This window comes from Acromyrmex echinatior, chromosome 18 (assembly GCF_024713525.1).
Source record: "Acromyrmex echinatior isolate Ae372 chromosome 18, ASM2471352v2, whole genome shotgun sequence".
NCBI classification, from domain to species: domain Eukaryota; kingdom Metazoa; phylum Arthropoda; class Insecta; order Hymenoptera; family Formicidae; genus Acromyrmex; species Acromyrmex echinatior.
This window is the reverse complement of record NC_141869.1, coordinates 3,877,843-3,903,650: the sequence shown is the minus strand read 5'-3', so window position 1 is coordinate 3,903,650 and position 25,808 is coordinate 3,877,843. Positions and strand designations below refer to the sequence as shown.

The following is a 25,808-nucleotide window of genomic DNA, read 5'->3' as shown; positions in this document are numbered from 1 at the left end:
TGCGGGAAGACGACTCGATGCGGGCTTGCGTTTTATTCCAACAAATTGTGTGTCCGTAGGAGTTTACGACACATTGTAGATTACAATCGTAAGAACGTATTTCTCATCGATGGGACGTGTTCTTACTACATCATCAATGTTTAAGACAAATACACAAATAACCATGCACGAATACACATTGTGCCAGCGCCAAACACGAGGGAAAATATTTATGATGTGCAGCTGACATCTATGTGAAAATATCTATCGAATAAAATCAACTTTTCCACAAAGAGAAACAACGAAAAACATCTGGTCTTCAGCGATAATTTTTATATATTCCAAAATATTTCACGCCTCGGAAGAAAATATTATTTCTATAAAATGTTCAAGCATCGCGAAGATATATTTAATAAAATTAATATTTTACAAAATTCGTAAAGAAATAAAGATTGAATCAGTAAATAAGACGAAATGAGATTACAAAATTTCTGAGTTAAAAATTTAAAGATTTAAAAATTAAATGATTACAGATTTTATTGCTAAAAATTTACATTATACTCAATATAGAATGATTTATTGGCGGTAAACAATTTAAATTTTAATATAAAGTTCAGATAGGTTATTCTTCGAGATTTCCTGTTTTTCCGCATCATCGAGTTTCTCGCGTAAAAACATTTTCCGGAAAAAAGTTAGCTCGCTTTGCGTGCCGTAAACGACGTGGATACTTTTTCTTCCAGTTCAATCGATTAGAGTCCATTTGTAATAATTAGCCACGAAAGGCTACCGAGAAACCGATCCGCTCTCCAACGTGATTTGCATGTGGCGATTTATCAAAGATCGCGTCATCCACGTAATACATGTTGATAGCGGCATTACACGGGCGATTTATTGGCATTTTTCTCCCCATGGATAGATAGCAATCACAACGGAATGTCAGGTCGATCGTTAATCCCAGTCTCAATTAATACAAACGTGTTTCTAGATATGTATACTACATATAATAGGTATAGATAAAATGGAATATCCTGGCAGCGATTTGTAAGAAAAATTAAAATTAAAATATCTCCGCGGAGATGAAAGGCAGAGATCAGCAGGGTTCGATGATTTAAAAGACCATAAATACCAGGATCTGATATTTAAAATAAAAAATCAAGGATAGAAGATCCAAAAGTCTAACAAATTAAAGATTTGGTGATTTAAAGATTCAGACAGATGCGAAAAAATCCAAAGGTCATGATTTTTAGGATTCAAATACTTAAAAGATTGTGTATAAAACGTATAAAATATTTTTTATCTTTAATCAAAAATCCTGAAAATTCTCAAAATGCAGGATTATTTTGCACGGGCAAATGAAACGATGCTTTCGCAATTCTGAAGCTGATTATAATCCGTATTCTCGCAAAATATGCAAAACGCCAAGAATCACAGGATAGGGACAAAAAGGATCCCACACTAATTATACTTATAGAAAGTTGGATCCCAGTGGAATGAGTTAATTTTCAATACGTATAATGTGATGACTAAAAGATGTCATATACACAAAGCTTAATAATAGATGGATTTTTTAACTATGGTGTATCAAAGATGTTCCATGAGTAAGTTTTACTGTTGACTATAACTGTATTACACTATAACTGTATTTAAATAAATTGTTAGATACTTTAACAAAATCTTGTTGTGTATATCTCTCTCTCTCTCTCTCTCATTATCTAAAATATCGAATTAAAGAGAGATGCTGATATGTTTAATTCTTTCTAACTTAGCAAATGCTAAGATCAGAAAATGCGCTGTCTATATCTATCTATTACATCTATGATGCAGCTAACTCATTTCATCGGGACTTAATTTTCCACATAATTAGTGCAGGATCCTTTCCGAGCATGTCACGAACAGAATAAATGACGGTCGTTTAAAGTCCACCAGAAAATCGCGTTTAGGGTACAACCGGTGGAATCTACCAAGCGTGCTCACTTCGGTAACTTCACATTAATATCACACACGCGATTCGCCGTGTGGTGCAAGTCGCACACTACCGGGCATATCTCGGCAGAAACCCGCGAGCTCTTCGGCTACCTGTCGCAAGTATTAAACCAGTTTGAAAAATATCGCCGGCGATCTCGCGGCCAGGCGAAAAACAAACGTCGCGTCGCGACGTCCGGAATATTCATATACACTCGCACGCGAGTGCTTGCCGCTTAGGATGCTCGCAAAAGCGAGTTTGGTTGTGTCGTGACGTTGGAAATCCTTCGTTTTCTTTTTCCTTCTTTCTCACTCTCAGAATCTCTCTTCCTTTCCATCCCGTTTCCTCTACTTTTTCCCTGTCCTTCTTCCACGGACACGCGGAGCAGGCTATGGATTATCCGGATCTACACGCAGGATACCCACAATGTAAGCGTATATAATTACGCAAAGGCCGCGAATTATAGGCGTATTAATTAAACGGCCCAAGGGCGTAATTGAGCAAGGCCTCGCTCGAGGAGAGGTGTCCGATGCCACTTCATTGATTATAACGTGCGTTAAATTTGCGCCGTTTCGCAAATCGCATTTATTGCATCGCATCGGTCTGTTGTGCGTTTCAGAATTCTTTCATCGACAATTTTTTTTTCCATCTTATCGCGCTCCATAAAAATGCGACGATTCTTTTTTTTATTTAAACCAATTGAGAATATCACACAAAAAAAATATTCTCAGTGGATTTTGGAAAGGATTTTATTAATTAAGTTTACTTGAAGTATCTTATCTCGCATTGGATTAATGGAAGAATTTAGGCCCTTATTGATTTAGGCCCGGATTGGATAACTGAAGATAAGAAAAAAAAGGAGCAATATAGCATTATATAAAATGTCGTGATGCTTCTTCTTTTCTTATCTTATAAGACTTATAAGATCAGAATACAGATACATCTTTGCTACTGCATAAAGTATTGGTAAAGTAAGAAACTTAACCAATCAGAGTTCTTCATTCAAAGAAAGGAAAGACTCTGATTGATTGATTCTCTTATGCTTTATATATGAAGGTAGTTCAAAAAGTTCTTGGCCTGATACAGAAATGGCATCACAAATATCAGACAGATGCGTTTATTAGTTTTTTTTCTGTTATATAAAGCAAGCAATTTTTTGTTCATGAGAATGCTTTCGCTCTTATTTCTATTTCTTTAATTGCAATCGCAAAATTGCATGAATTGGGCTTCGAATTAGTTCCGCACTAAGATTAGCAAAGACACTAATGTTTTTCTTTAAAAGAATAAAATATTGTGTTTCTTTTAAACATGTTTTTAATGCTTCAAACATATTTAAACGGTATTATTATAAAACGTATTTAAAACATTGTCTCTTTCCAAAAATGAAGAAATGGCTCGAAGGAAAGAGATCCGATACAAATACTGAAATAATTAATAAAACTAACTTACTTTAGATTTAGATAAATTATATTATACAGAATATGGTAAATAAGATAAATAATATAATATATGATAAATAAAAAAGTTAGAATATCATCGTTCAGATGAGTGTATTGGATTTAAATTGGGCTAGTTGAAAAATAAAAAAAATTTTGCCAAAAATCATGTGTGTTTCCTTTATCAGGTCAGAAATTTTTCGAACTACCCTCTTATTATGCATTTTGCAAAAATCTGTGTTTTCACTGATAATGAGCGAAACGTTAGATATCATCACACATCGTTCGCACCGCGAAGCGTTGAAATAATGTTTCCGCTAGAATAACATTTCCAAGCAATAAAGATCCGAATTTAATTCCGCGAGAAACTGGCTCTCACCGAGAAGTCGTTTTCCGAAGGTAGCAGCTTTATGGTGAGAGAGATGATCACATTGCGGTGTCCTGGAGTGTTCCTATTCGTTTTCTGCGTGTGGGACAACTCGCCGCAACCTGTCGGGACAACAATCCGCTTCGCTCCGTTTGGCTCCTCTACGCGCGGCGTGTGCGTACACCGGTCAAGCACGAGTAGCGATGTACGCACACGCGAAACATTACTCGTTTCTTTCCTGTTCTTCGTTTTCTACATAACTTTTCGCTTAATTTATCAACACCGCCGTTCGGGCATTCCCGCGGGAAACCGAGATAGGAAACCTAATATCTCGCTTTAAACGAAAGGAGGAACGATCGCGAGATCGTGAGAAGGCTTTTCCCGAGCTAATTGTAAGATACTCTGCGAAATCGATCGCGTTTTTTCCTGCAAGTCAATCGTGAGTATAATTAAGAAGCCGATCATTGCACTTATTCTACGCTATTTTCTTTTTTTATCATTTTTTAGATTTATCATCGAGCAATTATCGCCGAGTAATTAAACGTGCCTATATGTTTTTCAGTTAAATTATATTTGTATCGATTAAAAGAATTAATATATGATATTGCTTTTACTAACGAGCTGTGTGATAATTTTTTTTGTTCAAGGATGTTGGCAATTTTATGTTACGCCAGAATATACAGTGAATGTAAGAATTATTCGTACAGGGAAAATTTTGATTTAAAAAATTTTATTTGTAGAAAATGAACATTAATTAGTAAATTATTAATAAGTATATTCCTGATAAAAATAAAAAAATTTTGCAAAAATAATCTTATTTATGATTTTAGAAATTAAATTTTTCAATTGTACCAGTACTTTTTGTGAGCTCAAACAATATGATTTTTCATTTTTGTTTACTATTACGATATTTTACTATTACTATTATTTTACTATTAAGATATTTTAATTATTATACATCTTTTTAAAATATCGTAGTTTTAAGAATCTATATTTTATATAGATTCTTTGTTAATAAATTACTAATTAATTTATTTTCTAAAAATAAGATTTTTTTTAAATACCTCCTCTGTGCGAATATTTTTTGTCATACTCATTTATACACTAGTATAAACAAATTTCTACGCTTGTGCATAATAAACAACTGTATAATATTTAAAAGTATATAATTAATAATATAGCTTAATACAATAAAATTAACAATAATAATGTCAAGGGCTACGAGCCGAAACAATGACTTTAATCTTCAAAAAATACACACAAAAAAACACTACAGACGTACTTATTACTTCATAAATAGATTATTAGATGCCTAACGAACTGTGATATAACTGTGATATAACTGACTGTGTTTTGCCATTCAAGAAAAATATCGTCGACAAATATATTTATGCCAGAATATATATACATATAAAAATAAATTAATTTCTACGTGCTTGTACATAGATAATTACATAACATTTATTACTTCATAAATAAATTATTAAATGCATTGAATTATCGATTATTCAATTTCATAAATTTACATATCAATGATTATTTATAAGATTAGACACACATTAAATATACATTGCTAATATCCAAATAGCCTGCAAATTACTGCAGATTTTTAGACTTGTAAATAAATTTATAAGTAGAAATTCTTGAGTATCTTGAACCTCGTATATTCGCAAGTGGCCTATTTGTCATTGTAAAATCAACTTGACCATAATACGCTTCTCGCAGCATTCAGAACTATTTAAATTGTGTGTACTATACGATGGGCACATCGTTGCCTTGGTACTTATTTATTAGCTGTTATTTATGTACTGCGGATTTGAATACACATCATGCCTGGCTCTCCGCGGTCGGCTCGTAAAAATTCCGTCGCTCGAAAATGACTTTCTCCTCCATGGCAAGACCGCGAAAGGAATCGAAAAAAAAAGGAACGAGAGAAGGGTGAGGGAAGAGATGGGGGCAGGTAACAACGCAAGTTTCGAGAAACGGGTGGTAGGACAATCCGCTACGTTTTCCCACCTGTCGATCAGCGTTGCATCGCGCGCACTTTATCCGCGTGTTTACCGAGCAACCAGTAATTACGGCAAATCCTTCTCGTCCACGATATTTCAAGGAGATTAACTTTACATCTCTCCCGCAGTAACTTCTTTTCCGCGCTCGGAGAAGTACCGGTTTCTTCAAAACTGTACGGTGGTATGGCACCGTTTATCGAGAGATAAAACTACCCGATATCTTCCGCATACGATGAACAGAAATCGTTGATGCTGTCGTATCACGGTATTGTTCTTTGTTTCTTTTATTCTCACAATCACACTGAAAGAAAAAATTGGCTGCTGTAGCAAATTAGATGGTAAAATATGGCATAGCATTTTTAATTGGCTGCAGCAGCTAATTTTTAGTTAACCTATTCGTAATGTCAGTAAAATTTCAATACAACGGCTAACGCAACCAAAAATTAGTTGTAGCAACCAATTAAAAATCCTGTGCCATATTCAGCCAATCTTTTCTTTCAGTGTAGACGTACTTTTGTGCGAATTTTTAAAACACTTTTATTTTTATTGAAAAAAAAAATCAAATCATGATATGTCTTAATCAAGATTCGCATAAAAAACACAGAGCATTTGTTAGAAGTTTTATTTTTATATCAAAAATATGAGGAGAGAGAGAGCTGGTCTGTGGGCTTTACTTATCTGTGCTGTCATAAAACATGAATGTAGCATGGCGCACGCCATGCTTGTAATGGAGGCGCTACGAATATGACCGGAAGTAGAGGATTAATCCTCACGTTTCTACGGTATAAAAACACGCATCGAATTGACTTACAGCTGCGTGAATAAATTCTAGATGAAAGAGCAGCCAACAAAAAATAACGGAATAACGGAAGCAAGTAGCGGTAACTTTACAGGTAGAGTAAAAAAATAGAAAAAAGTTGTAGAAATAAAAGTAAATTTTACACGTCAATCGCGAATTCCGTCTTGAAAGAAAATGGGAAGACGAAGATTCGAATTCTTGAAATCTGAATCAGTGGATGTTCACTGATTACTCAGAGGCCTACTTGGGCACTGGATGAAATTAAATTCACTGAGTGTAAAAGAAAAGAAGTTTTAGCATTATACCTATAATTAAAATACAGATATTTGCATTCCAATTCCAATATACCATATACATTGAATTTATACACTAAAGCAAGGTTAGCTAGATTAGGGGTTCCGCATTTCATTTTTTTAGTTGAATTTCACTACGAATTCATGAACTGATTATCATAATTAGGACCAATGTCAGTGATTATTCACTGATTCAGCTTTATGCCTGTTTCTACTAATGTAATTTAACTTTAATCTTGGTTTAACTAAACTCTTCATCTTTTTCCAGTTCTAAGAATTAGAAAAATGTAGAATAAGTTGAACTGAGTTGAACTTACAGTTAATCTACATTGGTAAAAATGGGCATAAATCTGAATCGTTGGATAATCACATCAATTCTACATTGATAGGAACGAGTGTTAGAGAGAAGAGTTTGACGGGAGAGAACTCGCGCGCGCGCGGGTGGATGACCGCTTTTGGACCACCGTGTAGTAGCCGAGTCGCGCAGGCGGGGGTCTTATAATATCGCGTCATACGAAACGATGAAATAGTGGCCGTAGCGAAGGAATGTTCCCTACCACTCGAGTCGTCGAGTTGAGTTGACTGGCGCGTTGCGTGGTTCGCCCGGCTCGACCGACCGCTTTCAGCCGGTGTGTCTGTTCTCCGTTCCTCGCCAGTGTTTCTCTGTGCGCGTACAGGGTGTTTGGCAATTGCCGGATACAACCGGAAAGGAATAACCGGGTTCCCCGTCACGAAGCTCGACTCGATCTCCCTTTTGATCTCCCTTCCTCTCCCTTGAGAGCAATCCTCTTCGTTTCTATTTCTTTTTTTTTTTTCCTTTCCTTTCGAAGCCGACTGCACTTACGAATTGTTTCTGATCGCAGTTAACGCAAATCGACCGTGACGGGGAATCAAAATGTCTTTGAAAGGATTGTTACAAGAACGATTGAACCTCAAACATCTCGAAAAGCGCGTCGGTCGTTGGGAATTATACTCGGTTTCTTAACCGAGAGGATCCGCTCTCGGATCTACTTGTTATTTTATGCTTATTGACAGTTTATATTTGCGTATTCGCCCACTCGACACGGGGAGATCGTAGAATTCATATACTGATGCGTATTATGACTACTTTTACGAGCGATATCAATGAGCGAGCATCGCGACGAACATTACGATACTGGGCAGCGATACCAACTATTAAAGATAACGCATGTATAAAACAGTAAATCGGGACAGCAATATCCAGGCGAGAACTGTTAATAATCTTCTTCTCTCGTGTCTAATGTCATGTTGATTTATATATAGAATGCCATTAACTTTATTCAATGAAGATTAGCGTGTCTTCAATGAAAGTATTATAAATGGAACAAAAGCGAGAAATTGCGATCGTATTATAAAAGGAGGAAAATTTCGATTCTTTTAACAAATTTTCTACCTTCTGAAAAGGAATGAAAGAATAAACGTTTGGTAAGAGATAATTAACTTTAATTATTTCATGACAAAAGTATAATTTTGAAAATGCTATGTGAATGAGTATGTCAAAAGTTATATTGAAAATTCCTTGAAACATTTTTCTCAATGTGTTAAAAGCACTAGATTTTAAGAAATCTTCTAGATTTTGGAGTTAACGAAGGCCTACATGGCATTAATCTTTAAATGGATAGGTAGGATGGCCAGGTATTTTTTTTTTAAATCTTATTTTAAAAAACTCAGAAATCTTGTAGTTTATTATTTTTATATATCTCTACCTCATAAAAATATAATTATTATAAATTTAACTGTAACATAATTTATTAGTAAAAAATATAGTCATAAAATAAATTTTTTTAAGTATTTTTTGAGTATCTCATCTACCAACTTACGACTAAAGATATCTTTAGACCACCTACTGAAAAGTTAAATACATTTAGGAGGCGCATTCGCTTCCTTCGCAATGACATTGAAGTACCGCGATTGCACGGTTACCGAGTCATCCGAGTAAATCGCGTAAAAGAGGAGAAGAGGAAAAAAAAAGAATATTTGCAGCGAAGAGAGACAGGAAATCGCCCATCGTGATTATCATTTCTACGATTTATCCTTCACTCGCGGATAAAGCTCCGAAAAGCATTCATGCGCGCGTTTACACGCGTCCTCCTCAGTCGTCGTGAGGAAGAGACATGCTGAGGTGAAGCCGAGAACGGCCGGAGCCGTCTCGAGAGATTCAAAAGGTGCTCGACGGGGCCAGGCGTGGGCTACCCGTGATCATCATGACAAAAGCTCGGGGCAAACATCCGCTCAATTTATTAGCTTATAGGTAACGCCGTCTTCGTACTACCTACTATACACCACCTACGATACCAGCCATGGATCGCCTATAATACCCACAACATTATGAGCATGCTCCCAAGCTAGCACGAGGCCCCCCCCCTCCCCTTTTCTCTTTTCTTGTGGCCCGCTGCACCCTCCCGAGGCGAACAATCCCATCCTTCCCATAGAGTCCCAGTTTTTACGGTCACGAAAAACCTGACTTTTCCGGACTCCAGGGGTAGAAAGTCGCAGCTTGTTTATTCAAGCCTGTTTAATCCTACCTAACAATTTAATGACAAGTTTGCAATAAATAGGGTAAAGAGAGAAAATAATTTTTTTTTTTTTTTAAGTAAATGATCTTTTGTTAGGGCATTTATAATTTTAGAGTAGTGCGCGATTAAAAATTAGAAGAATTCTGATGATTGTTATAATTATTAATTGTTTGCATCATTAATCAAAATATATATTATTATACGATTTGGAATTAATCAAAAATTTCAATAATTATACATGAAAAGAACGATTTGGCTAAGTATTCAAAAATGTATTTACATATTTACGGATCTGAAAATAATTTTGTTAATCATCGAAATAATTACACATAATATTGTAAAAAATTTTGATATTCTAACAATCAGTTTGAATATCTTACATAATTATTTTCAGATCTGTATCTAATTAAAGTTTTAATAAAACAGTATTTTTCTTGCATTAAAAAAAGAATTTAGTTATAGCTATCAAATATTGAATGAAATAATTTTAATTACATTAATATAACCAACAATAATTTTACTTTTCTAAATGTTCAGTGATTATTTACTGAATATTTGATTGTATTAATATTATTATGATTGATAATACTAAATATTTAGAGAAGTAAAATTATTTTTGGTTATATTAATCAAACATTTGATTAAAATTATTTCATTAAACATTTGATAGCTGCTATTCTTTTTTCAGTGTGTAAAATCGGAAATCAACTTGATAAGTGTCTTTGAGATTTCAAGACGAGAATTTAGGCGTATAAAATCATAATCTCAGAAATATCTTATTATCTTGTTAAGATTATTTTTATCGAGCATTACAAGCATCATTGTTTTTAAGGGAACTCGATATGTTTCGGATTTAGTAATCTCTCGTTTCTCGTATTCGTGCCATGCGGGATGCGTGAAAATACATGTTTCCAATTAAGGAATAAAAGAGATATTTCAGGCTGAGGATTAACTTTTATCGAACGTTTACAACAGGACGCCAGAAGAGATAGCGGAATATTAAGTTTCGCGCAGTTTATTGCCAATCTCGCGGTAAAGGCAGAAATCGCGCCGTAAATTCGCGCATTTATTCTACGCGGTTTCGAGTTCTCACGTTAATAAGAAGGAAAACGCATCGAGATGAAGTATCAATGTACTTATCATTCATTCGCGAATTAAACAACACTGTTAGTTTTGAAATTCGTCCAAGGATTTATTTCACACATTCGATCGTGTCCCTAATATAATGCGAGTATTGATGACTTTTACATGAAAAATGTGGAAACGTAACAAAAGGAAAATTCTTTGTTTCGTATTTCATGCGCGCAACTGAAGCGATCAACAATCGCTACTTTGTATGGTGGAGGTGGAAGGATATAAAAAGAAACTCTACGATGTTGTTCAATTTAATGAAAAGTTCAATTTCACTCATTTGAGCTTCAATTACATTTTGTCCCTCCTGTTCATGGGAGATAAAAGAGTATCGCCTAATTATAATCAAATTATGATTATGTGCGTTACTTTCAATAAAAAAATTTATTATATATGGCGCAATATTAGGAATAATAGGAATCAAATATTTTGTCACGAGTGCCGAAAATCTTTAGAAAATGTCTAGATTACAATTCTTCAGTTATAAATGATTAAAGTTAATTAAAATTCAGACAATCAAGTTTGTCTTTTCAATCGTAAAAGAATTTATAGATGTTACTTCATTGTTATCCTTTTTTAAAATGTTTACATCTCGAGAATAATGAAGAAGTATGTGATTTTAATTATGAAAAAAAGAAAACATTTATTTTTATGTGATATTTTTTGTTATGATTTCATTTAATTTTTTTAATTTATTAAAATTATAATTTATTTAATTCCCTTAGATTTATATTGAATAAAAAAAATTCATAAATAAAAATTAATTAATTCCCATAAAAAGATTTTCGACCAAAACAGAAAAAAATAAATGTGATTCTTCAAGTAATAAGAAGAAACGTAACAACATTTTTTATCATTGAAATAATTTGCAGCTCAAATCCTAACTGACAATCTATCGTGTTGCATTGAAATTTTGGTAGTATTATAATATTATTGCAATAAAAGTTTATTATATAATTGCCTTTTAGAGTATCATATCATAATTACTCAATTCTTTTTATATAAATATTCTTAACTACTTTTAAGATATCAACGAAAGCAGTCTATTTGTTGATTGCATTTTAATTTGTTACATAAATTATGCATTGACTCAATTCTGTTTACATAATTATTAAATATGAAGGAAATTAGTACATTTATCAATTACATTTTAGTTTATTCCATAAGTTATGTACTGGTTCATTTTTTATATAAATACTTTTAAGGTGTAATAGAACTTGCATTGTGTGCAAAATATTTTTAATCGATATGATTAAAACTACTTGTCTTCTAAGACTAGTCAATTAACAACATTTCCTGTTGTAATTTCCGACTTCAGTTGCCAAGCGCTATTCCGCCTCTTTTCCATGAACTTCCAACTTTTCATTATCGCACGGCAACTTCGCGCTTGCAATGTTACTTTATCAGGAAAGGAGACGGCGTTTTATTGCCATACAGACTCGCGCGGCCTGAAATTTTCTTCTCAATATCAGCTTTATCGGCTCAACGACTTTGCACGTAAATGCCCAAAATTATAGTCAATCAACCGATTTCGCTTCGAAATTTTCATTAATTCTCACCATGTAAATGTTCGCCTGTATTTTTCTTCGTGGTTTACATATTGCTACAAAATTCATCAAATTTTCCTCTCGAGTCACTTTCCGATTATCATATACATAATTTTAAATAAACTTTTTTCCGATCACACCTTCGTTCTGAATGAAATACGTTTCCACGGATGGCGAGAAATTGGCTCGTCATCGATCGGCCAACGACGGCGACAATGGCGAGGATGGAATATTATTCGTGGGCAACATCGACGCCCACGATTAACGACCTGCGCCGATAACCCATGGGCCCTTCCACGCTTCCACCCTGAGGGTGTTGTCCCTCATTCGTTTTACGAGGCCATTTTCGGCGCGCGCGGCTACTCGAGGACTCGTCAATGATCACGCGAGCGCGAGAAAAGGCTGAGGGAATTGATATGAGGGCGTGAAAAACGGCATCGCCAATGTTGCTATGTTAAACAAATTCGCAGGTCGTTTTTGCAGTCGTCCGATTTACGAAGGCAACAGTTCTTCACGATGTCACCGTCCGCGAGAATGTCTAAATAGATTTTTATTTTAACAATAGTCTAATTTAACACACGCGAATAAAAAATGTCATATTCGAGGCGGTTCTTCGTTCCTAATATTTTTTACGAATTTATACAATTTTTAGTTCGAACTGGAAATATAATATGTAAATAATTTCATTGATCTATTTTCATTTAATGTAGTCTAATTTCCGTTTATGTTAATCAAGATACTAATTTAAGTACTAATTTATGTTAGTCAACAGATACTAATTAGTATCAAGAAAATAAAATGATACAATTCATATTAAAAAAAATGAATATTAAGTGTTTTAATAAGAATAATCCAAATTTACAGATGTAACATAAAAAAAAATTAAATTGTTTGACAAAGAGATTTATAATTGATTGGATCCACCCTTATAGAAATCTACTGGTCATTTTATTACTGAAAAACAGTAGGTGATAATGTGATATATTAGGTGTTGGAATTAATTCGTAGCGTTTTACAAGTGATGGGAAGTACTTTCATTAATGTATTTTTTAATGCTCATGTGAAATAAATAACATTCTTTCATTAAAAACGCTACGAATTAATTCCAACACCTAATAATTTCGAACATAGTATAATTCTGAGAATGATATATCTAGAATTATTTAAATCCACTTTTCAAGATTCAAGGCTTCTTCCTAATTGTTTAATACCTTTTAATATCCTCCGTATAAAGAGATCAAGGTTACCAAACGTAAACTTTGAAATTGGAAATCTTATTTCGTTCAGAATTGTATCATATTCGAAACATGCTATCCTAATTGATTATTTATTTGTATTAAAAGTATTAAACAACATTACTTTTACTACCTAAAATAAATAATTAATTATTGTATTTCGATGTTAAATTGACTAATATTAGATTTCTATAAAGGCATTAGACCGTCAGTTCCGGAAGATTAAAATTGAACATTTAAAAAAAAATATAATCTCAAAATCTTCTCTGAGAATTAAGTCCTTCTAAGTTAAGTCTTTTCCATTTTTTTTTAAGCCAAGGCATTTCTTTAAAATCTGAATATAATCATCGTCGGTGTTATATTCGTGGATTATATATCTCCGGGGCGTAATCGAACGCGACGGGAAGAGGGTTCCCCGCGCCACGTAATAGCGGTAGCATGTTCAACGGTTCCGACATTTCGCGTCCGGCGGCCATTGTGCGCTAAACTCCGAAATAAAGGGGAGATACGCCGCGGCCCAGAAATTACGCATCCGCTGAAAGGCAGGCGCAAATTACAGAACGGGATAATGGCCGGGGTGCATGAAGCGCCTTATCGCCGACAATTTCTGCGCGCGGGCCGCCGCAGGAGGAGGAAAATCTCGCGCGCGAAATTATTCTACGTAGATTATATGGAGATTGGTGGTCGATCTTACACGCTTCGTTGGCGATGTATAAATGTTTAACCGTTTTGACGCTGAACTGACTATGGATTACATTGAGTGTGTGATAGATCTTTAAAAAAATCATCAATATTTGAATTGCAATATTGCAATATTAAATTTCTTATTACAAGTAGCCGTAAAATGAGTAAATAAATTATTTGCACTATGAATAGCGAGTAATTAGAAATTATAGAGAAAAATATTTAATATTTGTAACTATAATTACATGGTAAAATAATCAGAAACTTCAATTATCACTCTGTAATGTTAGTAATAATAAAATATACAGTTAGCACCGAAAAATAATAGTCGCTTTAGCAAAAAAAAATCTGTATCAATGTACTGAAATAAATATAAAAATTTCAGTACTTTTTTTTTTTAATTTTAATTCAATTTTAGAATTTTAAAGATATGCCTCCTAAAAAGAAGCTATCGTTAAAACTGAACTCGATGACATCCGAATTGATTATGGATAGATTTAAGTGGTCCTCTTACCTGACCGTGCTTATCCATGTCGTTATTTGTCAGCTTGACTTTCTCGAAGGAGACGACCTGTTTCCGCAGTTGCTCACCGGTGAAGGGTGAGTCGGGATGAACGTAAAGTCGCACGGGCGCCGGCGGATCCGCTTTACCAGCCTCGAGCCAACAACTTCGATGATAGGCGTATCGATACCTCTTGTTGTCGACCGGCACGATGTCCATTAATACTGCATAACGGCCCTCAGACTTGAGCCCGGTAAAAGATACCCGACACGTCGGAAACATCCGTCTGCGAAAGAACAGAAACAATGTAATTACAAGCGAATCATAATCACGATAAATTATTCGAATTGAATATGTGGGAACACTTATTTATATAAACAAATTATATATATTTCACAAAATATACTTATAATATCGCATAAAAAACGAGTGCAACGTTATAGTGACCCATTTTTTTGCGAATATCTACTTAGAATCTTATTTTTTTTAATTACATTTAATTAATTACTTGCGCAAAAACGATGTTAAATCATTTTAAAACAAGATAAAAAAATCTTAATTTAAACCTAGGTAATTAAAGATATAATTACATATGTACATTTGTGAAATGTGATAAATTCTAAACTTTAAAACGACAAACAAAAACGAGTCTCGATCTTTATCGTTTGATATCTGGTGTATATAACCTAATAATCACAAAATGACGTAGCAAAATCAAGGTAAAACCTTTGCACTTCGTGACCGCTTTCACGATCGTTGTAGTCTCGCAACGGTAGAAGTTATTAATTATAGAACACTGCCTGCAACAAGTTTTCTTCAGCAGCGTAAACGTTTCACCGCGCGTGCAGTATAACTTTCTGAACAGTTAAAACGCTTTTCTAAGTTTTATAATCTTGCTCCCTTTTCTAAACGTAGTCCTAAGAGATCATTCGTCACAAAACTAAGAAAATGTCAAATCTATTTGTATTCGTCATTATTATCAGTTTCTTTATATTTTTCTTAATATGTTTCACTCAGTCATGTCGAATTTAACTGTAGGTATATTCGATCAAAGGAAACATTCGTTTCGGCACCTCGAGTTTCGTCACAAAAGCCTAGCTCCAGCCTTGGATCGCGTCTGCAATCGACCTTTCAACACTTCAAGAGACGTCAGAGCGCACGCGCCTTCGTCGACGATGCAAAGACGCGCTGAAAATTTCCCGCTGGCATAACAGGGAAAATTGTAGCCTGACCTTCATCCTCCCGTTCCCAACCGAAACCTTTCATCTTGCCCACAATGTACGTCCTCGCTGCGACCGCACGCAATGGATCGCGTCCTGTGATTTACTCGTGGAAGAATGCCAAACATTTTTCCGCGATCAGATGATGAGATACATTAATAGCGATTTTTTCACAGTGAAAAATTGACTTGCAGTTAATTTATTGCTGAAAATGTCGAACTTGGATCGGACGTGGGTCTAACTAAATTTCTAAATATTTTAGTAAAATCTTTCTTCCGTGCCATAGTTTCTTAAATAAAATAACTAAAAGTCTTGTATTTCTTATTATTTGATTTTCATTATTATTTTATTGTGTGTTAAGAATTACAGAGCATACTCAATAAAATCTAAATCGGTTAAATTTTTGATCCACTGAAGAAAATACTAAATTTTAATAAATATTCGTTTGGATAGTTTTAAGTAAATATTTATTAAATGTAGACATATATTTATTTGATACAAAAAATTAATTTGATTTAACTATTGTTTTTTTTATTGAGTAAATTTTATTTACTATAAGTAAATGTTTACTTATTATTATTCAAAAAAATATGTATTAGTAAATTTTATTTAGTGTACTTTAGTAAAAGCGTCCTTTCCATACTACGTGCACGTAATTCTTGATAACTGTACCACGCGTGTACGCTATTACAGTTCTGATCTAATTATTGTTGCGCTAGACGCAAGCTTGATCGAACCATCAGAGAAGATTGAAGATGACGGATCCACCTCGACATGCCTGTCGAGGTCAGCCAATGGTATGTCCAGGACCATGCAATCCACTAAAGACTCATCATCACCATCATCACCATCGTCGTCATCATCATCAGAAACCCGATATGCCGGGAATTGACACGCCAGGGAAAGACGTCTTGCCGGATGAGTTTTCTCAAATAACGCTGCTAAGTTCTTTAAAGACAGACGCTGCTATCACATCTGTGACTTCGAAGGATGCTACGTCGATCTCCACAACCTCATCCTCCACCAAAATTGCTGTGATCAGAATTCCGAAAACTTCTCAGGCCAAAAAAACCGACGTTCCTGCGATTATACAACAAATTCTGACAACAAATTCAACGCCGGACAGACTGAAAATGCTCGGAGAACCGTCGAAATCGAAAACCGAGAGGACGAGCGAGTTGGTGGCGTCTTTGAAAAAAATTGAATCGCCGATCGCAACGACAACGATAATCTACCCGAAGGAAACAGCTGCGAGGGCAACACCATATCATATTGTTCAGACACCGAGGAATTGTCTGAACAATATAATATGCGCGATTATGATGAAACTGAACAGACTGACGCTGAAGATAACGTCGCCTTTTTTACTGTGTCTGACAATTCTGATAATCTACGTAGGAATTCATATATTATTGGCTATAATCGCACGAACATCTGCGTACCAGTTCTTCATGTCCAGTCAGATCTGCGGGGTCCTCGCGGTTCTTATGTGGCGACTGACCGGCACGATACTAATCTAAACCACGCGAATAGATAATGCATCGAGATAATACGCTACCAGACAAATATCGAAATTGATCGACGTGTCTTATATTAATTTATCATAATTACATATACATACATACGTAAAATAGTTACGTAAGCTCTTCCGTTAAAGCATGGATTAATTAATTGATGTTCAGTGGTAAATTGATGAGTTCTATGAGTCTAGGAAACGTCACATGTGAACATTAGAATTCTAAGGAGTGAGATTATATTTGGATTTCAAAAGTCTATGAGGATTAATTGATCAATATTAATTATTGGAAAACGTTATGATTAATGATGTTATTGAAATAACCACTATTTTTTAATAGTTTATCATAATTCTCTAGTATATATAGCTAGAAAGACATTCGATACTATTGGAATATATAAAAATATATTTCTCGAATGTATGCGTATATATTTTCGAGTCAGACATCTCTTACATCGTTCGATTATAAAAAAAAAATATGTTTCCATTAAGATATTGCATCGCATATAAAATCATCGATAAAACTGCAGTCGCATTTATTGATGATTTTCAATAAAATCATTATTTTCATCATTTTTATTTCATCATTTTCATGTGGAATAACTTAAAAACACGCGCTTTCGTTCTCCCTGAATCCTTGTTCACGGAAAGAACAGTTTTCCTGAAGTACCTAAAAATTTAGCTAAATATAGAAAATAATCCTAAAAATAATTTTATTGAATTATCCACCATGAAATTGTCATTATATAGGACACTCAAGTTGCTTGCTAGAATATCAAAATTTTTTGCAGCTTGTTTGAGTTTCCTACATAATTATTTTAATGATCCAACAAAATTATTTTCAAATCTGTATCTAGCTAAGTTTTTGGACATTTCAATAAATTTGTTCTCTCTGTGCACAATTTTACACTCCTGCACAAGAATAACGATTTTAATCTACATAAAGTATCTAAAAATTACTAGCTAATACAAATCTGAAAATAATTTTGTTGGATTATCCAAATTATTCAATCAGTTGAACATCCTGTACAATTATTTTGATGTCTAAAATAAAATAATTTTTAAATCTGTATCTAGCTAAATTTTTAGATACTTTGGCAAAACCATGCTTTCCACGCGGCTTCTCCGAAAGACAACAAGATCGCAAGCGTAATTGTTGCGGTTTTCTAGATCTATTTATTCGATGACAGGCCTTTTCCTTTTACAGAGGGCCTGAGGCCGTAGGACTCGTTCCCGACGGAGCTGGACGAAACGAGATTGGGCCTTAAGCAAAACGCAGATAAGAAAGGTTGCGTCACGCGAATGCTTTGCCACTGTCTATTCGTAGTCCCACCTTGGTCCCCTGCGACGCGGACCTCACCGCCTCGGGAAGTGGTTTTGCGGTTTTCGAGCTTCTCGAAAATGATCCTCCCTATTCCGCAGCACGTACGCGTTCGGTTAGGTTCGTGTGGTTTTTAACAAGCATATTGTCTAATCGCGTTGAATAGTATCGTCGTTACGTCGCCCGGGGATCCGACACACCTTAACGACACGATTGTCGGCCCTCAGGCGAGGAATTAGCCGAGCGGTGCATTCGAAATGCGCACACATCGCCTGCGCGCAAGAAACAAGCTCTTTATTCGTGGAGCCGAGGACGGAGTCTGCGAGACCTCGCGCCTCATTTCTCCACGTTTGTAATTCAATTCCGAGTGCGTCATACCTGAGATTCGCTTCTCGATTTCATGGCGACGACGACGTGACATTTGATACATAAAATTCGAAATTACTGTGATTGACAACGTCGTCGTGAAACTGCTACAAGGTAGAACGTTAGGGAACTGCATGTAACTCCTCCTGAACGAAGAAGAATTTTAGGGATAACAAAAAGAAAATCCGAAAATTTTTTAATTCAATACAATGCTATCAATCGTACGATAATATTATTTAATCAGCAATTATAGAAGTGACCTGGATTCCTATTAAACTAGAAATTCTTAAATAATTTATTTTTAGTACAAGTGAGCTGTATTAATTCTTAATGTTAATTCTTAGTTTACAAGATAAGTGCCTTGTACATTTCTTTTTCTTTAAAATACTTGAGCACCTGGCTAAGTAATACTCTACCTTTTCCTTTTTTTTTTTTTACACAATTTTATAAAGATCTACTTTCTAAAAATGTTAATGTATACGTATATATGTCAGAATCACTTAATAATTTTTGCACATTTATAAAAGTGATGAAAATTAATCCGGACACGAATGTGTGTAGCAAAGAACCGGAAAATCATATGTATTAAGGGTGAATTTCCGCACACAGGATTTTTGTTGTTTACTTAAAGGCAGGTGCTAAACACTCGTATATCCCCGGGCTATATACAGTTTTGCATATATTTCGAAATGAGCAGTGAGCATTTGTGGCCACGCACGTTGCCGTAATGTGGGTATTAATCCCGCCATCAAAAAACAACACGGTTGTGCGCACTATCGTAATTACCCCGAGTTGACACTTTATAAAATCATCAGGGTCGTTTACACCTCCTTCAGCCCTCCACCCTGAGGCAGCTGCAACTAACTCGCTTATCGCCTGAAGCCGGCCTTGACGTGGACGACGTTTCCTCCGAGGTGCTCGACTTTCACCTGCTGCACGCACGCGCGCGCGGTTATGCCAAGAATAAATTTCACAATCGTGCGTATATACAACAACACCCATTCTCACCGGTGTTTCTGTTGATATACGATCGTCGCGTTTCCGTAAACTTTAACCGACACGATAAATCATCCGGAAAATTGCCATTAGAGGGAGGACCGACCACCCTGCTGGATAAGCGCGCCGACTATTTAAGTATCGATGGCGAACCGATCGACGATCTCTCCCTCGAGATCTGTCACCCTTAGTGATCCCTATCGCGCATTACATGAATCCTGTGCTTAGTGACTCATGTTTTTACGAGGATCGCACGACGAACGAGTCAATTCCTGCGGCGCGTGTCACTTTCGGATACGGAGCGCGTATCGCTATCGAAATTATCGCGACCGTGTCGGAGTGGCAGCCCCATTTTGCTTTAAGTATATTTTCGAAACAAAAACACGGCTTTGTAAAGCACGGTTTAAAAAAATTTTGTTTAAAAATAATATTCAAAAATACACACAATCATGAAAATGGATATAATATTAAAAATTAAATATCTCGTGATACAAAGTTTATTTAGCATTGTTTATGAAATCGAATTTGTACGTTCTCAATTTATTCATTTTACAATTAATCTGCTACAATTTTTATTAGACTTCTGTTCACTCAGTATTATTTAGATTATTAGAAGAAAATAGGCAATAAAAATTTTTATAAATTATATTCAAATAGAAATATTTTTCAATAAAATAACATTTGCAATCAATAGAATAGACTAATAAATATTCCAAGAACTGTATTTATGTTTATGAGAAGAAATGATAGTTATGAGAAGAAATTAAATCATATTTATTTCTAATTAATTTGACAGTCATGGCTGTGAACATAGCTTATTTCGGTTTTGGTTATGCACGTAATTATGCATGATTCATTTCCAGAGATATGGTTGTTTAAAAAGGAATTTTTAGTACATTTGACAAGTTGATTCTACCGATCGTAAGTGTTATTTTATTAAATTATTTCCATATTAATATAAATGTTTTACAAAAATTTTTATCATGTATTTTCTCGCTTCTGATATCACATTTTGAAATAATAATAAGTCAGCGGAAGCCCCTTAAAAATTAAATATCTTATGATATAATTTATTTAGCATTGTATATGAAATGGAAATTTTATGTGTCCTCATTCATTCCTTTTCAAAATTAATCTATTCCAACTTCTATTAACTTCAATACATATTAAATAGCTCTGTAATTGATTCGGGATGCCCATCTTAGTAAATGTGCGTTCGTTCCTCTACATTAATTTTTTCGGCAATTAATTACGTTACTATCGTATGGCCTCAGATATTAAGATCATAATAATAGCAGCAATTAAAACCTTCGCTCGCCACATGGCCCCCTCTTATTACTTCTCGAGAAGAATTATCGCGGCTTAACCGATCCAAGTGTTTTCCTGCGTCACTTTTCTCGATCGCGATAACAGACGTCCTAAATTTACCTGCAGGTAAATTTATTTTTTATTTCAACGTCAACGTCCCATTGCGGCACATTTCCCCGTCAAATTAGGTGGGAATAAACAAGCCTTCGATGGCCCATGGCTAACGAGGCCGTAATCGCAGAAACACCTCAACCCCGAACTCCTTTGAATCATTCGTATATCTTTCCCTGCTCCGCCAAGGGAAACAGGATACAAGAGGGCCACCGAGGAAAAGACCCGTCGTACCCAGTGAAGTTAGTACAAATGGATCACGGAAGCGCGCTGGATATACATCGCGATTCGACCTGAGTCAAACCTAAAATGTGTTTACCGAGCTAACGACTTCGTATGCCAGGTGGGATCGCTGCCTATTGTAATTATATCGCGGCTGTCACGCATTTCACGTTCTGATGATCGTGACACTGCGCCACTCGGCAGGATATTCTTGTTCCTATATGGAAAAAAGACAACGAAGCGAAAGCGACTACTTGCTTCGAGACGATACGTACGTTGGAGTTTGCATCATTCAATATATAAAAATTAAAACGTGTTCTTCTCCAATCAAAAATAAAAGAAGTAGAATTAGTCAAGAATATTAATATTAAATATTGATTTTTTATGTATCGTAGATACGTTCGTAAATTAATCGCTTAAGACGATCTTTAACTCGTTCGAATTTATTAGTAATATTTATATTTTTTCTCAGAACGTTCGATAATATTGAACACTTTAATGATACAAGAGAAACGATTTTGTTGAAGTATCTAAAAATTTAGCTGAATACAAAAAAATACTGAAAATAATTTTATTGGACAGTCAATTATAAATCTCTTTGTCAAAAATGTCAAACGATTCAATTTTCTTTATGTTACATCTGCATAATTCTTTGAATTATTCTTAAATATATCTTAAATATTGTATATCTTAAATATATCTAAAATATATTTATAAGTGTTCATTTCTTTTAAATGAAAAAAACGGTTTTGCTAAGTATCTAAAAATTTGTCTAAATACAGATCTGAAAATAATTTTGTTGAACTATCAAAATAATAATTGGAATATTTTACTGATAATACAAAATATGTTTTAACATTCTAACAATTAGTTTCAGCGTCTACATAATTATTTTAATATCCATAAAATTATTTTTATCTCTAAATTTTTAGATACTTCTCACTAAAATTGTTTTCTTTTTTTATCTAACAATGATAAATTCGCAAAGATTCTGCATTTATTAATTAAACTGCGGCAAGCTATATCAGACACGCGAGTATATTTGATTATACTTGGTATATGTTGCTTTGATATATTTGATGCGAGACGCAGTATCCATTCTTAATCCGTTGCGAGTTCTCTCGAGGATGTTATCTTTCGTATTCGTTACGTGCATTAGTGTGTTTAGTCCACTCGGAGGCCTTCTAAGGCTGTTATCCCGCGTATTTATTATGTGCACTTCGTGTAACCGCGCGAAAACGGGGTCTAAAATGAAGAGATGTCTATCTACCCCTCCCCTCCTCTCTCTCTTTCTCTCTCCTCCCTATTTCCACCTCCTCTCGACTTCTCTATCTTTTATTTCCCTCTCTCTTTTTCTCCTTCTCTCGACATGTTGTTCTCTGTGCATGTTCTCCGCGGTGTAACGTGCACACGATCCCAGGCCAGGTCGCGTGTGAGTGTATAATGTAGGTTGCTGGCACCTTGATGAAGGGTTCGCGTGACGAGTACCCTCTATCCGCCAGTATCCTGTCTCTCTCCTGACCTGCTCGTCCGCACCTCCTATTCCGTGTGGTTCACAGTCCACGGTTATCCACTTAAACGTTGAAAAAACGCACAGCCGCGATGACGACGACGACAACGGCAACGATAGCGTTCGCTTCGCGGAGCGACTATTTCGCTTTCCGCCGCATATACAAAAAACAGTTTAACCGATCCAGCCGCTACATCATCGATAAATTATAGCGGTTTGTTTGACAAGTGAACGCCTAATTAGAACGAATATTATATCCTTACTGAAATTAAAAAGAGAATGGATGAAATTACTGGATTTTTACCTAAATGATGGAACTTTTTTTGCACAAAGAAAAAAAAAAGATACATAAGACGATTCTATTGATTTGATCAAAATTGTTCTATTGTATTCATTGCCCACGTCATTGAGTAAAAAGTTTAACCTCTAAGCAATGGAACCTCTCTTATGTGTTTTTTTTTTGTATTTTTTCATGTGTTGAATTATTTGCAAATGTTAATTTCAAGATAAACTGATGGAAAATTATTGAAAATTGCAATCAAGAATCAGATTTCGATGAAATTGTGTTATTTTGAATACGATTCTCAACATATTCCCATCAGAGCAGTTTAAAATTAAACATTTGCACATAGCACATCAGAAAATACAAGAAAACATGAATAACAGCATCAGAAAGTTTGCAAAAGAGGAACCACTTTTACGAATAAACGGTTATGTAAAAGGTTCTACTTAATTATTTTTCATACCCTCGTTTTTTCTTTTTAAATTACAAATCAAGAGAATATTTACATTATTTTCTTCAAAAAGAAAATAATTCTTTCAAAGAAAATAATATCGGGAGATCTATTCCTTTTTTTCGGTAACCTTTGTTTACCGTTTAGTCGAATTTGTACATGTCGAATTTGTACATGTGTTTTCTGTTTTTAAAACAGCTAAACTATAGAAAATGTAAAGGAAATAATAAATAAAGGTAAAGAGAAGCGAGAGGGATGGTCGAAATGTGGCGAGTGTGAACGTGGGAAAGAAAGAACCCTGGGACGCTTGAGAAGAAACCAAAGGAGTTTACGGTCCTGGCACCCCGTAGGGCCGGACAATTCCACCTGATTGGTAGAATCCGAATCCGTATTGTCACTCGGACTGACGTTCAGCTCGCTCAGCTGGGATTTCGTGCCAAGTCGCTCGTGCTAACGACGCTATTCGTGCATCGTCGCGTTCTTGATATATCGATCGTCGTCGCTCCGCCGAGGACACGGAGAACAGCGGCACGCCCTGGGATTACTTCGAATTTTTTTAATGAAGCTCAGTGGTACTTATTGTGTCCAGGAATCTCTGAAATCTCTGGAGTACCTAATGCTCAAGGCTCTAAATCTGTAAGCAGTTAATCCCGTTTATTTCGGAAAGGCTAAAGCATTGTTTGTCGATGTCTTAATTTATCTTTCCTTATCTTTCAATTCCCCACGGTTGTTAAATCATCGGAGTAAAGACTTTGCCACATATACGTGTCATCGAACAACCTTCTCTCTTGTAATTCGCTCACTTGTGCTTTTCACGATTAGTCCAAGCAACATTGTGAATGGCTATTAAAGCTCGATATCGCTTTCCACTTCCCTGACGACGATATCGCGGCGGCATGTTCTTTGCGACGACGTCTCAAGGTTGCACGGATTGCGGCGGGTTATATTCTCATGGCGATCATCGCTACTTCTTGCCCGAGGCATTCTCGCGGCGTTTTGTAATTACGCGCCGTCCGTCTTATCCGAAATCATCCCGTGCATACGCGGCTTATCCAATTATCATCTGCTTTCCTCGCGCTGGCGTAAACACACACACTTCGGTTACTTATAATGTAGCAGTCCACCGATCGCGTTTCTGAAGTTTTCGCCCGCTGGAAGGTGGCTCCTCATCCCCGACACCTTACACCCGACGATAATTACCCGGCTCCCCAAGAGCCGCTAAATATTTCGTAATTAGAGGCCTGCCCCGTCTTATCCAAAATCGCACTCTCGATTACAAGCTCGCGCGTCTTATCGATTATCATCTCTACCTCCAAGTCGCTTACTTTTACCTTCTACCATATACTCTCTTGATTTCCACTATTTCTCAGTTATATCTTTTATTGCGAATAAGATAGCAAGAAGCACGTCACGTCAATCAATCGTGGCTCGAGGATCATTCAAGGGTCATTCGTTACTTCGGAATGATGTTGAAGATCCGGAAAATTTGCTGTGGAACCGTGAAGCATTGATACTCGCGCGAGTATCTACTTTGCTGCTCGACGAAGATCGTGATCGAAGAGATGACGATGACGAAGTCAAACGAGTCAATGTGCAATTTATCTAACATGTCGCTTTCTCCTTTCGATAATGTAATAGTGCCGCGTGTCACATTGTTGCGCATACGAGGAGGAACCGTAGGCGTTAATGATGAAGTTGCGGGGCTTATCCGGAGTACATCTAATGTCCGAGTGCGCTCTGGACAAACACGTATGGCGTACGCTCGACGTTGATCACCTCGGTAACACCTCAAGGTTGCGCTTTAGTAACAGCTACATTTCTACCGACGAACAGCCTGCGGTACGGCGAACCATGGGGTGCCCGGAGAAGAAGCAAGAAAGTACACATTCATAGAAAGAATTAGCTCGTATAATGCCTTTAGAGCGCAATGGTGGATTTATCAAGCAATCTGAACGGCAATTTGAACGGTAATCTGAACGGTCACTCGAGGTCGCGAAGCTTCAGATTCTCGATCTCGTAATT

At 35.7% G+C, this 25,808-nt stretch overlaps 1 protein-coding gene across 4 annotated transcripts in view; it reads right to left on the bottom strand.

Moving 5' to 3' along the window:
- LOC105144894 (T-box protein H15) overlaps positions 1 to 25,808 on the bottom strand; it is a 71,351-nt gene that overhangs the window by 28,170 nt on the left and 17,373 nt on the right. For all 4 annotated transcript variants that reach the window (XM_087415395.1, XM_011054129.2, XM_087415394.1 and 1 more), the window contains exon 3: positions 14,495 to 14,768. In XM_087415395.1, the coding sequence (XP_087271521.1) occupies positions 14,495 to 14,768 (274 nt within the window). The remainder of the gene's footprint in view (positions 1 to 14,494; positions 14,769 to 25,808) is intronic.